This window comes from Eubalaena glacialis, chromosome 18 (assembly GCF_028564815.1).
Source record: "Eubalaena glacialis isolate mEubGla1 chromosome 18, mEubGla1.1.hap2.+ XY, whole genome shotgun sequence".
In the NCBI taxonomy this organism is placed as follows: domain Eukaryota; kingdom Metazoa; phylum Chordata; class Mammalia; order Artiodactyla; family Balaenidae; genus Eubalaena; species Eubalaena glacialis.
The window spans coordinates 66301759-66315740 of record NC_083733.1 but is presented as its reverse complement, the minus strand read 5'-3'; the positions used below and the strand labels follow the sequence as shown (position 1 = coordinate 66315740).

Genomic DNA, 13982 nt, shown 5'->3' with positions numbered 1-13982 from the left:
GGTATTTCCTCCAGGCCACCTGGCGGCCAGGTATGCCCCTGTCTCAGGCTCCTCCCTCACCTGGGGCAGTCCCCGCTCAGCTGGCCGTAGAGACGGAAACAGATCCGCGGCTGGGGCCATGGAAGAGAGCCCGATGAGGGAACCGGACGCCTGGGCCTCCTCTGGGGGGTGGCCGGCACCCCGGGAGGCCAGAACAGGTGGGGGAGCCCGAGGAAGGTCAGGTCCCACTCCCCTGGTTGGCAGAAGTCCTGAGGGAGGCGGAGAACGGAGGTCCGCCTCCTGGGACCCCAGGGCCGAAGGGGGAGGGGCTTCGGCTCCCGGGTCTCTGGGGGAGAGGGGACCCAGAGGCTGGGACTTCTGGGTCCTGGGGAGGAGTCTGGAGACCCGGAGTCTTGGAGGAGGAGAGGGCTAGAGGCTGGAGTATCTGAGGGTATCTGAGGAATGGGAGGGGCCGGGATCACAACCTGAATTAGAGGGAAAAGGAAGTTGAGGAGCGAACGGCTCAGCCCTGGGGTAGGAGGGGCCTGGAGGGGCCGCACTTGGGTGCTTGGCGGGGCTATGGGGGTGCGTCTGGGACCGGGGATTCCAAACTCCCGGATCTGAGGGAGGAGGGGCTGGGGGCCCGGACCCCTGCGTCTGAGGGGGGAGGGCCTGGGGGCCTGGACGCCTGGACTCTCCCAGCCGCCTGTCCTCCTGCCCCAGGTCCATCGCTGTCCTCTGTGCTTAATGAGCTCCCCAGTGCTGCTACCCTTCGGTACCGAGGCCCTGGGGTGCTGCCCTGGGGGGCCGTGGAGGAGGAGGAGGAGGAGGACGGACAGAGGAGCATCCAGTCCCTTGCAGAAGCCACACAAAAGGAGCTGCAGGAGCCTGGCCCTTCCCGGGAACTGCCGTGGCCCATGCAGGCCAGACGGGCACACAGGTGAGGCCCACCTCCCACCTCCCACCTCCCAGCCAGGTGTGGACCATCCTCCCACTCGTTGGAGGCTCTGTCTCCATCTCACTCTGTCCTTCTGTCAGTCCCTGCCTCTCTCAGAGCTGCCTCTGGGTTTCTTTCTCTCCTGTCCGTGTTTTGTGCTTCTCTGATTGCAAGGAGTCCTGTCTCCGGGATTCTTTCTCCTCTCTCTCTCTCTCCCAAGCTCTCGTCTCTTTGTGTCGTCTGTCCCTCCAAGGCTGTCTGCCTCTATTTCTCTCTGGGTGTCTGAAATCTGTCAGGTTTTTTTCCTCTCTGCTTTATGTCTGTCTCTGCCTCCCCCTCTTCAAAGCCTATCACTCTTTCATTTCTTTCTTTCCTCTTTCCCGCTACATAATTTACAGGACCCAGTGAAAGCTGAAAATGCTGGGTCTCCTGTTCAACATTACTCATTTTAAGACGGCAACAGCACAGCATTCAAACAGCACAGCAAGTGGGACGCCCTTCCGAGAACGGGGCCCTGTGTGACTCTTCAGGGAGCCCTTGAAAACTCACCCTTGTTCCTTACATAATCCTGACACCGATTCCGATATGTGGGGAATTTTCTGACGCTCTGACACTAGCTTGGTGTCCAACAATTCAACTCAATTCTGACGCTATCTACCTGGAGATATAACCTCATTAACATAAAAAAAGGCACCTTTAAAAAAAAAAAAAAAAGGCACCTTTATCACTGTCACCACTTAGGAAATTCGAGGATTTAGGAACTGTGTGCCAGAAACAGGACAAAGACCGAATATATACTTTTTTAAAAAGTTTTTTCCAGTTTTATTTAGATACAGTTGACATACAGCATCGTGCAAGTTTAAGGTGTACAATGTGTTGATTTGATACACTTATATTGATATATTGCAAAGTGATTACCCCAGTAGTGCTAGCTAACATCTCCATCATGTCACATAATTACTATTTCTTTTCAGTGGTCAGGACATTGAAGATCTACTCTCCTAGCAAGCTTCAAGTATACAACACAGTATTATGAGCTACAATCACCATGCTCTACCTTAAATCCCCAGAATTTATTCATCTTATAACTGGAAGTTTGTACTCTTTGACCAACATCTCCATTTCCCTACCCTATCCCCAGCCCCTGGTAAACACCATCCTAAGCTCTTTTGAGTTTGGTTTGTTTTTTTTTTTTAATTTTTATTTATTTATTCTTTTGAGTTCGGTTTTTTTAGATTCCACATGTGAGATCATCATACACTACCAAATATATATTTCTTATTATAAATCACAATATCACAACTACCTTTCTTTTTTCTTTTTTTTTCATTTTTTACTTCATGATGGTATTTGCTGACAGAAAAGTGCATGAAACATCATGTAGAAACTTAAAGAGTTTTCCCAAAGTGAGGGCCCAGGTAAACGCCACCTAGGGCAACCCCCTTTCTTCTTCCCGGACTTTCACTGAGGATCATTCCTTGCTTTTCTTCATAGCTTTGTCACCTGTGTGTGTAGCCCTAAAGAGAAGAGTTTAACTGTGTTTGCTCTGTGCCTTTGTGTAAGTCGAACCCTGCAGGCTGTATTTTCTGTCTGTCTTCCTATGCTGAGCGTTAGGTGTGTTTCTTGTCATTGCTATGGAGTATCCCGTGTTAGGAATGTATTTCAACTAACTTCCTGGTTCAAGGATTAGGTTGTTTCTACATGTGGGTGGTTTCCATTTGGGGCCACTAGGCCCCTCCTTTTCTGTGTCTGACTCTGTTTCCCTCCCAGACAGAGCCTTGCCAGGAACCAAGTGGCTCAGGGCTCGGGGTCCAGGGCCGCCCACTGGACTCTTCTGCTTCGGAGGTCGAAGGGGAAGGTGCGGGAAGGCCTGCGCTCCATGCAGCCCTGGGAGTGGACGCTGAAGAGGATTGGGGGTACAGTGGGCTTTGGTCTGGCATCTTGGGACGGGACTGGACCCCTGGGTCTGAGGGGGGAGGGGCCGGGGGCCTGGACTCCCGGGTCTGAGGGGGGAGGGGCCGGGGGCCTGGACTCCCGGGTCTGAGGGGGGAGGGGCCGGGGACCCGGACCCCTGGGTCTGAGGGGGGAGGGGCCGGGGGCCTGGACTCCCGGGTCTGAGGGAGGAGGGGCCTGGGACGAGACAGGAGCCCGCGGCCTCTCTGCTGCCCCCTGCAGGCCAGTTTGGCGCCGGCACTGCGTCCTACTTCTCCCTGCTGCGCTTCCTGCTGCTTCTCAACGTGCTGGCCTCCGTGCTTACAGCCTGCATGATTCTGCTACCCACCTGGTTGGAAGGGGCTCCCCCTGGTCCCCCTGCCCCTAACGCCTCCTCACCCTGCGGCTCCTACAGCCCCGGCTCTCAGAGCCTGGTCACCTTCTCCACCGAGCTCTTCAATTTGCTCTCCGGAGAGGTGCGTGCCTGGGTGTCTGGGAAGCCCCCGCTCTGAGCCCTAGTGCCCTCAGTGACCCCCGACCCTGATGGCCCAGCTCCCTGAACCCTGCCTCCACCCAGACCCGTGGTGACCCCTGCCCTGCCTTTTCTTCCCCAGGGTTTTCTAGAATGGTCTCCTCTCTTCTATGGGTTCTACCCGCCCCGCCCACACCTGGCCATCACCTACCTGTGCTCCACCTTCGCCGTTTGCCTCCTCTACCTGCTGCTTACCCTGCACCGGTCAGTGCCACCCCTACACCCAGGCCCCCCAGACCATGGGGGAGTAGCGGTGATAGATCCCCCGCCTCCAGAATCCCGAGTCTTGCTCTGTGGTCCCTTTCTCTCCGTTTGAGTTGCAATCGAATTTTAAAATGCTGAGAAGTTTCTCCCTCCTGTGACTTACAGTCTAGTGGGGAAGGTAAGATATTACACAAGCAAGCAAATTAATTACATCTTTTCTGGAGGGGAGAATGCTAAACAAATAGAGGTGATTCATTCACTCATGCAACAGATATTTATTGAGGAGATACTACGGGCCGGGCATTGTTCTAGGCAGCTGGCGAAAAAGAACAAACAAACAAAAACCCAACAGAGTCTGGTCCTGGGGGAGCTGACATTTTAACAGGAGAGACGAGTGATAAGCAATAAGCCCTAATGAGTGGATTGCATGGTTTGTTAGAGGGTGATCGGGTACAAGCAGAGCAGGTGAGGGGGATTGACAGTGATACTGGGCCAGATTGCTGCTGTTTTGTTTTGTTTTGTTTTCCCCGCACCACACAGCTTGTGGGATCTTAGTTCCCTGACCAGGGATTGAACCCGGGCCCCAGCAGTGAAAGTATTGAGTCCTAACCACTGGACCGCCAGGGAACGCCCCAGGCTGCTGGGGTTTTTTTGTTTTCACTTTTTTTTGCATTTATTTTTTGCAGCATTTATTCCCGGGCCATAAGCTTTTGTTTCTTCAGTTTCTTCTGGGACAGCTTTTTCTTCTGGGCAACCTCCTCTTCTGGTTTAGGAACAATCTGTTCTTTTTCAGTAAGGATCATCTCAGTGTGGCAGGGAGAGCTCATGTATGGGTTGATCTGACCATGAGCTCTGTAAGTTCTGCGCCGCATCTTGGGGGCTTTGTTCGCCTGGATGTGCTCAGTGACCAGAGAGTCTACATCTAAGCCCTTAAGTTCAGCATTACTCTCTGCATTTTTGAGCATGTGCAGTGAAAATTCAGCACTCTTTTTGGGTCACCGACCCTGCGTCCAGCCCCACTGTTTGGCCTGGGGACACCTACCAGCTCCACCATTGTAACGACGGAAAGGCACACATCGCTTTTTTTGTTTTTTTCTTTAAACATCTTTATTGGAGTATAATTGCTTTACAATGTTGTGTTAGTTTCTGCTGTGTAACAAAGTGAATCAGCATCATCAAAAAATCCACATTGCTTCTTTAAAGTGACATCCTTCAGATACTTGGTGGCTTTTTGGATATGCATACGCTTAATGGCCTGGGCAGTTTCACGAGTGTTCTTAAAGTGAACACAAAGATTTGAACCTCTTGACTTGCATGATTTTGTGGGGTTTTCTGGGTCAAGTGAATAGCGAACCATTTTTAGAGGTCACCTCAGGCCACTTACCGGAAAAAGGCCAGGCTGCTGTTTTTTTTGTGTGTGTTTTGTTGTTGTTGTTGTTGTTATTTATTTTTGGCTGCGTTGGGTGTTCGTTGCTGCGCGCGGGCTTTCTCTAGTTGCGGCGAGCGGGGGCCACTCTTCGTTGTTGTGCGCAGGCTTCTCATTGCGGTGGCTTCTCTTGTTGCGGAGCACGGGCTCTAGGCGCACGGGCTTCAGTAGTTGTGGCTCGTGGGCTGAGTAGTTGTGGATTGTGTGCTGAGTAGTTGTGGCGCACGGGCTTAGTTGCTCCGCGGCACGTGGGATCTTCCCGGACCAGGGCTCGAACCCGTGTCCCCTGCATTGGCAGGCGGATTCTTAACCACTGTGCCACCAGGGAAGCCCCCAGGCTGCTGTTTTAATAGGGTGTCTGGGAAGCTTCACTGAAGACATGGTGTTTAGGCAAAGACATTGAGAAAGTGAGGGATTTGGTCACTCAGATACCTGGGGAAAGGTATTGCAGGCAGAGGGGGCAGCTGGAGCAAGGCAGGAGCAGGGCTGGCGTGTTTCAGGGTGCACAAGGAGGCCTGTGGGGCTGGATCAGAGAGAGGCAGGGGGCGAGTAGAGAGGGGGGAGCAGTAGCGGATGGGCCCACATTCTGTAAAGAATTGGGATTATTTCTGAGATGGGACTCATTGCAGGTACCTGAGCAGATCGCCCTGATCTGATTTAGGTTTTAAAAGAAAAGAATCTATGGCTCTATGGAAGAGAGGGGAGCTGGGGAGAGGGAAAGGGAGGGAGAGAGCTTGAGGGCAAGGCAGCAGCAAGTAGAATAGTTACGAGATTATTGCAATCAATTGCAAAAATCACCAAGAGAGGTGGCTTGGACCAGGGTGGTGACAAGTGGTCAGTTTTGGGTTTAGTTTTTTTTTTTTTTCCATTGAATTTCTTTTTTCCCCCCGCGTTATTGAGATATAATTGACACATAACATTGTGTAGGTTGATGGCGTACACTGTGTTGATTTGATGCCTTTATATATCACAATATGATTACCACCATAGGTTAGCTAACACCTCCATCAAGTCAGTTACCATTGCTTTTTTTGGCGAGAACATTTAAGATCTAATTTCTTAGCAACTTTCAAGTATATAATGCAGCACTGTTAACAACAGGCAGAATATTGTACATTAGATCCCCAGAACTTACTCATTTTATAACTGGATGTTGGTACCCTTTGAACCACATCTCCCCAGTTCCTGCACCCCCCGCCCCAGCCCTGGTAACTACTGTTCTAATCTGTTTCTATGTGTTTGGCTTTTTTAGGTTCCACATATAAGTGATATCTCATACAGTATTTGTCTTTCTCTGTCTGACTTATCTCACTTAGCATAATGCCCTCAAGGTCCATCCCTGTTGTCTCAAATGGCAAGAGTTCCTTCTTTTTTCATGGCTGAATAATATTCCATTGTGTATATATATAAAATATATCATCTGACAGACACTTAGGTTGTTTCCATATCTTGACTACTGTGAATGATGCTGCAGTGAACGTGCAGGGGCAGATAGCCCTTTGAGATCCTGTTTTCATTCTCTTTGGATAAATACCCAGAAGTGGGATTGCTGGATCATATGGTAGTTCCGTTTTTAATTTTTTTGAGGAAACTCCATACTGTTTTCCTTAATGTCTGAATCAATTTACATTCCCGTTATCAGTGCACAAGGCACAAGGGTTCCTGTTTTTCCACATCCTCTCCAACATCTGTTATCTCTTACCTTCTTGGTGACAGCCTTTCTTTCTTTTTTTAAAATAATTAATTAATTAATTACTAGTTTATTTTTGGCTGCGTTGGGTCTTCGTTGCTGCATGCGGGCTTTCTCTAGTTGCGGTGAGCGGGGGCTACTCTTCGCTGCAGTGCGCAGGCTTCTCATTGCGGTGGCTCCTGTTGTTGCGGAGCACGGGCTCTAGGCCTGCAAGCTTCAGTAGTTGTGGCGCACGGGCTCAGCAGTTGTGGCACACAGGCTTAGTTGCTCCATGGGATCTTCCTGGACCAGGGCTCGAACCCGTGTCCCCTGCATTGGTAGGCGGATTCTTAACCACTGTGCCACCAGGGAAGCCCGGTGACAGTCTTTCTGACAGGTGTGAGGTGATAGCTCATGATTTTGATTTGCATTTCCCGGATGATTAGTGACGTTGAGCACCTTTTTATATACCTGTCGGCCATCTGCTTGTCTTCTTTGAAAAAATGTCTATTCAATTCCTCTGCCCATTTTTTAATGGGGTTGTTTGTGTTGGTTGGTTGGTGTTTTGTTTTTTTGCTATTGAGTTCTATGAATTCTTTCTATATTTTAGATATTAACCCTTTATCAGATAGATGATATGCAAGTATTTTCTCTCATTCTGTAGGTTGCCTCTTCCTTTTTTGGATCGTTTCTTTTGCTGTGTATAAGCTTTTTAGTAGCCCCATTTATTAATTTTTCCTTTGGTTACTTGTGCTTTTGGTGTCACATCCAAAAGAATGTTGCTCAGACCAATGTCAAGGAGACTTTCTTCTGTTCTCTTCTAGGAGTTTTTCAGTTTCAGGTCTTATGCTTAAGTATTAAATCCGTTTAGAGTTAATTTTTGTGAATGGTTTAAGGTTGGGGTCTAATGTCAGTCTTCTGCATGTGGATATCCAGTTTTCCCAACACCATTTATTGAAGAGACTGTCCTTTCCCCACTGAGTATGTGGGCTTCCTTGTCAAATATTAGTTGACCATATATATTTCTCATTAAAAATAAAAAATCACAGGGAATTCCCTGGTGGTCCAGTGGTCAGGACGCTGTGCTTTCACTGCTGGGGCCTGGGTTCAATCCCTGGTCGGGGAACTAAGATCCTGAAAGCTGCGTGGCATGACAGAACACAACACACACACACACACACACACACACACACACACACACAGGAAAATGGACAAACCAAAGTATAGATCTTGGTACATTTCCCATCCACATCAAGAAATAGAACATGACTAGCTTACTACATCCCCCCCCACTGCCCAACCACCATTGTTTCTATTGACCCTATAGCTTGCTTTTGGCCCGTTTGTTCTTTATATAAAGGGAGACTGTATATATGTTGAGAGGAAAGCCCACAGGATTCTCTAATAATTGCATGTGGGGTGTGGTGAATGATGGAAGTGAAGAATGACTCCAGGTGTTTGCTGTCGGCTGAGATGGGGAGGGCTGTAGAAAGAACAGGCTTTGTCGGGGCATATCCGGGGTGCAGTTTCGGACCAGTTGATTCTGGGACGCCTTTTGGACTGATGAGGGAATATTGAGTAGGCAGTTGCATACGTGGGTTCTGCAGAGGAGTCTGGACTGAAGTTACAAACCTGAGACTCACTGGCATTCAGGCAAGCCTGGGAGATCCCCAAGGGAAGGCACTAGGATCAAGAAAGAAACCAAGAACTTAAAAAAAAAAAAAAAAAGAGGAGTGTTTCCTAAATGCCAGGCACCGTGACAGGGCCCAGGAACACCAGATGGGGGTCCCCCTACCTTTGTCCAGCTTACAGTCGAGTAGGGGAGATAAATTTCGAGATAAGACTGTTAAATAAACAAGCAAGTCAGCAATTTGAGTTTGGGAGCTGTACTATGTAGAAAACAAATGGGAGGATACGATAGAGCATAGAGCAGGGATCAGCACAATTTTTTTTTCTGATAAAAAAAAAATGAAGGCCAGGTAGGAAATATTTTCATCTTTGCAGGCCATGTGGTCTCTGTCTCAGCTAGAGTCTGCTGGGCAAAAGCAGCTGTGGACAGTAGGAAAATGAGTGGGTGTGGCTGTGTGCCAATCAAACTTTATTTACAAAAACAGGATTTGGTCCCAGGGCCGTAGTTTGCTGCCCCCGTGTGATAGAGAATAATGGGTGGGGACCCTTATTAGATGGAGTGGTCAGTAAAGAACTCTCTGAGGAAGTGACCTGTAGAGCACGACTGGAATGGTGGGAGGGAGCCAGCCAGGTGAACAGCCAAGACACCAGCATTGCAGACAGAGGGGACCGTGAGTGCAAAGGCCCTGTGGTGGAAAGAGGTTGGGAAATGAAAGGCGAGGAGGAGGAGGGGGGACAGGATTTGAGCTTGGATAGGTAGGTGGGGGCCAGATCAGGGGGGCTATGCTATGAAGGAGCCTAGGACTCAAGAACAAAGAGAAGCTGTGACTTCCCTGGTGGTCCAGTGGTTAAGACTCTGCGCTTCCACTGCAGGGGGTGCGGGTTCCATCCCTGGTCGGGGAACTAAGATCCCACATGCTGCAGGGCACAGCCGAAAGATTTAAAAAAAACAACCAAAAAACAAAAAACAAAGAGAAGCTGTGGAATAGGTTTTAAGTGGGAATGCCATCGGATCCGCATAAAAGGAAGGCTCTACTAGCTCGGGAGCGGAGACCGGGCACAGGTGTTAGCAGGGAGCCAGGTGGGAGTCCTCTGGGCCCACTTGAGAGGTGATGGGGGCCAGCGCCGGGGCGGCGAAGGTGGATGTGGAGTCTTCCTGCTGTTTTCTGTTTCTTTCCTTTTCTCTGGTTTTCTATCCCCTCCCTGGGTCTCTGTCCCCCTCTCTCCAGTCTCTTTACCTGCCCCCTCCTTTTCTGAGTCTCTGACCCCCCCCCCCTTTCTCCATCTCTTTTTTCTCTGAGTCTTTGTCCCCTTTTCTTGGAATCTCTGCCCCCCTTTGGGGGTCTCAGTCTTCCCTCTGAATCTCTCTCTCCCCAGGGTCTCTGTTCTCTTCTCTCTGGAGAGCTGTCCTTATCTCTTAGGTTTCCGTCTTTTCTTTTTGGGTGTCTGGCCTCCTCTGGGCCTCTCTGAATCTCTTTCTTGGTCTTTGGCGACAATGACTGTATGTGTCTCCACCAGGTAGCAGCTCTCCAAATGCCCAAGGTCTTAGAGTTCATTTTCTCTGTTTGCCCCAGAAGGGGAGAGGGGTATCCCCCCTGCTCGTGGCTGTCCTGCTACACCCCGTCTCTCGGGTCTCCCCTCTCTTAGCTCGGTGTCTGCGCTGAAGCAGATGCTGTTGGCTGAGTCAGGGGCCGTGACCAGCTACAGCCACCGGGTGTTCTCCGCCTGGGACTTTGGCCTCAGCGGGAAGGTCCACGTGCGGCTGCGCCAGCGCAACATCCTATTTGAGTTGCAGGTGCGCTTAGGGGTGGGGGGGCCTACAACCAGATGTCACCCGAGGGGGCGGGGCTGAGAGAATGGGCGGGGCCTAGACCAGGGACCGGGCCTCCAGAGAGATGCTGGGCGGAGCTTTCTTCTAAGGAGGCGGGCCTTGGGGGAAAGGGGCCAAGGCCACTACAGGGATGCCTGAAGTCAAAGGGTACAGGAAAAAGATAGCAGCAGGAAACGGGAGGTACCTAAAGCTCCTCGGTTCAAAGTGAAGAGAAGGGTGTGGCCAGAAAGGGCTTGATAAAGTAGAACTGTAACTCCAAACACCAGGCATGAGTGCTGGGCGGGTCCTTGGGGGCGGAGCCAGATCTCAATTGTCACCTGGAGGGCCCTGGATGGGCTGGGATAAGGATTATAGATGTTCTTGGAGGGGCGGTGCTGCATCGGTTCACGTTGAGCCTGGGGTCTGGACCACAGGCTGCACCTAGGGTAATGGAACCCAAGTGGCCGTCTCTTCCGGCCTTAGGTGGAGCTGGAGGAAGCAGCGGTGCGGCGCCAGGCTGCGGTGCGGACGCTGGGCCAACAGGCCAGTGTGTGGTCGGTGCGGGTGCTGCTCAACGTGGCGGTGGGGGCACTCCTGTGGGTAGCCCTCTACGGCGTCTACTGGGCTACAGGGGCCACTGCGAAGCTGCAGGTGTGGAGGGCCCCGGGGGAGGAAAGGGCCTGGAACCTACATTTCCAGGGATGGAGGAGACTGAGGCCTATGATTCCTGGAATCTCAGAGAGGAGGGATTGGTGTGTAGGGGGGCGGATTATGTTTGGACTTTGGACTTCAGGGTGATGAAGGAGGAAGAGGCTGGGGGAGGATGTTAAGCATGGCTCCTGCAGGACCCCAGAGCCTCTTCTCTTGGTCCATCCTCCCTCCTAGGAGATACCTTTTATCCAGGGGATGCCACTGCTGAAGCTCGTGGTGGATTACCTTCCGTCCATCTTCATCTCCGGGGTCAACTTCGTGCTGCCACCGGTGTTCAAGCTCATTGCCCCACTGGAGGGCTACACCAGGAGCCGCCAGATCGTTTTTATCCTGCTCAGGTTCTGGACTCCTGGGGTGGGCTGGAGATGATGGTGGGGCTGGTCGGGGGACATTGGTTGTAGCAAATAAGAGACTGAAATCGTCAGGATATGGGATCCAGTGGGATCTGGATTCAAATCCCGACTCTTCCTGTCACTGAGCCTCAGTTTTCTTCATCTGGGAAATGGGGAGAATTGTGAGCACGCTCCACACAGGAGGGTCCAGGCACGTGGTGGGCACTCGGTCAGTGCTGATTCCCTTTCTCTCTCTTCCCCTTGCCAGGACAATGTTTCTCCGCATGGTCTCCCTGCCGGTCCTGCTCTCGTCTCTCTGGTATCAGATCACTTGCGGGGGAGATGCGGACGCTGAGGAGTGCAAAACCTGTGGCTACAATTACAGAGAACTTCCGGTGAGGATGAGAGGTTGGGGGGGGGACGGATTCCTGGGTCCTTGAAGGAAAGGAGGAGCCCGGTGGGTCCGGACCCCTGGCTTGGGAGGAAAGGGGAGCTTGGGGTGCTAGAATACCTTCCCCTTGAGGACAGGGGTATGGATTAAAAAAAACCCTAAAGACCCCCAGAGAAAGTATTGATAGAATCTCATGCTTGCAGTTTGGAGACTCAGACGTTCGGGTCCACAGGTGTCTGGGTCCTGAGGTCTTTATGACCTGTTCTTCCTTCCTCAGTGCTGGGAGACTCGCCTGGGACAGGAGATGTACAAACTCCTGCTGTTTGACCTCCTGACCGGCCTGGCAGTCACGCTGCTCATCCAGTTTCCTCGGAAGTGAGAGTCCCGCCCCTTGCTGTGGCCCCGCCCAGCACCCAGTTTCCTCTTTCGCCCCGCCCCTTTCTAGCCCTGCCTGACTGCCCTGTTCTTAGACCCCGCCCCTCCACGAGTTTGGTAGTCACTTCCCTGTGGCCCTGTCCCTACTGCCATGATTACCTCTACGCCTCAAGCCCCGCCCTCTAGACACACCCCCTCCAGAACCTTGAAGGCTCCGCCCCACCCCCAGATATGCTCACTTCCGATTGGTGGGCGGGACGGTGAAGCCGGGGAAACCCGTGGCCGGCCCGCCTCTGATTCGGCCCGGCCTCACCCCGCCCCTCAGGCTGCTCTGTGGCCTCTGTCCCGGGGCGCTGGGTCGTTTTGCGGGGAACCTGGAGTTCCAGGTGCCTGACGAAGTGCTGGGGCTCATCTACGCACAGACAGTGGTCTGGGTGGGGAGTTTTTTCTGCCCTTTACTGCCTTTGCTCAACACGGCCAAGTTCCTGCTGCTTTTCTATTTGAAGAAGGTGAGGGGTGGGGAGCACCCTTGGGTCTGAAGCGGGAGGTATTGGGGCTTGGGCTTCTGGGTCCTGGGGGGAGGGGGGGACTGAGGGATGTGACTCCTGGGTCCTGGCGGGGGAGGATGCCAGGGTCGTAGACTACTAGATCCTGACGGAGGATGGGTCTGGAGGACAGACTCCTGGATGTGGGAGAAGGAGGGGTCCAGGGCATCCCAACTTTTAGGTCTGAGGGAAGGGGGGACCCGGACTCCTGTGTCTGATAGTGGAAAAGAACTGGGGCTCCTGGATCCTGACTGAGGAGAGGAGGCCAGGGACCAGGGCTCCTGGATGGTGGAGAAGGAGAGTCTGGGGCTCAGATTCCCTCATCCCCCCCCACCAGATCACCCTCTTCTCCACCTGCTCCCCGGCCTCCCGCACTTTTCGGGCCTCCACTGTGAACTTCTTCTTCCCCCTGGTCCTTCTCCTGGGTCTGGCCATCTCCACCGTTCCTGTGTTTTATAGCATCTTCCTGTAAGTGTGAGAGGCATCTGCCTCTCTCTCCCTCCCTCCTTCCTCCTTTCTCCAGGGTTCTGACTTTTGGCCATCCTTGAGCTCTGCCTGTCTCTGACTTCAGGATCCCACCTTCTAAGCTGTGTGGTCCATTCCGGGGGCAGTCGTCCATCTGGGCCGAGATCCCCGAGTCTATTTGCAAGCTCCCTCAGACTGCCCAGAATTTTCTCTTCTTCCTGGGGACCCAGGCTTTTGCTGTGCCCCTTCTGCTGATCTCCAGGTGAGAGCCCCAGACTCCTGGGTCTGAGTTTGAATGTCTGACCTGGGGTCCCGCTGCCTGCTTCCAAGAGAGAAGGGGGATGGGGGCCCAGACTCTTGGGTCTGAGGAAAGGAGGGGGCTGGGATACTAGACTTCTTGAGTCTGAAGGAGGAGGTCCAGACTCCTGATTACTAAAGAGCCCTAAGTTGAAGATATTCTAAGGGCGTTTGGGGAGTAGCTTCCATTCCGTCTCTTCTAGCATCCTGATGGCGTATACCGTGGCCCTGGCTAACTCATATGGACGCCTCATCTCTGAACTCAAACGCCAGATAGAGACGGTGAGCCAGGCCCGGTCCCTGGGAAGGGGTCCTGGGGAATATGGAAAGGGACACGGGTGGAGAGAAGATCTGTCTCATCTCCACCTCTCTTTACCCTTTACCTCAGGAGGCGCAGAATAAAGTCTTCCTGGCACAGCGCGCTGTGGCGCTGAGCTCGGCCAACAGAGCTCTTTGACCTCTCCAGCCTGGCTCAGGGTGACGTCCCACTTTCAGACCCAGACCTGCCCTCAGATACTTTGTAAGCCTCGGCCACATCATTTGGAAAATGAGCGAACTGGAGAAGACCCCATGCTTTTCCAGCCCTGGGATTCACTGCTAAGTCCCTGACTCCCCAGTGAACCTCTTTCTAGTACCAATAAACACAGCGGAGGCTGCAGAGCGCTTTTTGAAACTCGCGTCCAGAAGGCGGGGCAAGGCATCAGCGGGACATAAGCCAATCAAATGTGTTTACCTGTGGGTCGGTGCG

At 52.3% G+C, this 13982-nt stretch overlaps 1 protein-coding gene and 1 pseudogene across 1 annotated transcript; one reads left to right on the top strand and one right to left on the bottom strand.

Annotated features, from left to right (window-relative positions):
• Positions 1-61: 61 nt before the first annotated feature.
• On the top strand, positions 62-13892 carry TMC4 (transmembrane channel like 4). The gene is made up of 15 exons (XM_061173762.1): positions 62-197; positions 703-919; positions 2687-2832; positions 3092-3324; positions 3463-3584; positions 9956-10103; positions 10602-10769; positions 11004-11167; positions 11430-11556; positions 11830-11927; positions 12253-12436; positions 12810-12940; positions 13044-13199; positions 13438-13516; positions 13623-13892. Exons 1-15 carry the CDS (start codon positions 119-121, stop codon positions 13689-13691), a joined length of 2121 nt encoding a protein of 706 aa, XP_061029745.1. The 5' UTR covers positions 62-118; the 3' UTR covers positions 13692-13892.
• LOC133078782 (large ribosomal subunit protein uL22-like) lies at positions 3856-5259 on the bottom strand (annotated as a pseudogene).
• Positions 13893-13982: the final 90 nt, after the last annotated feature.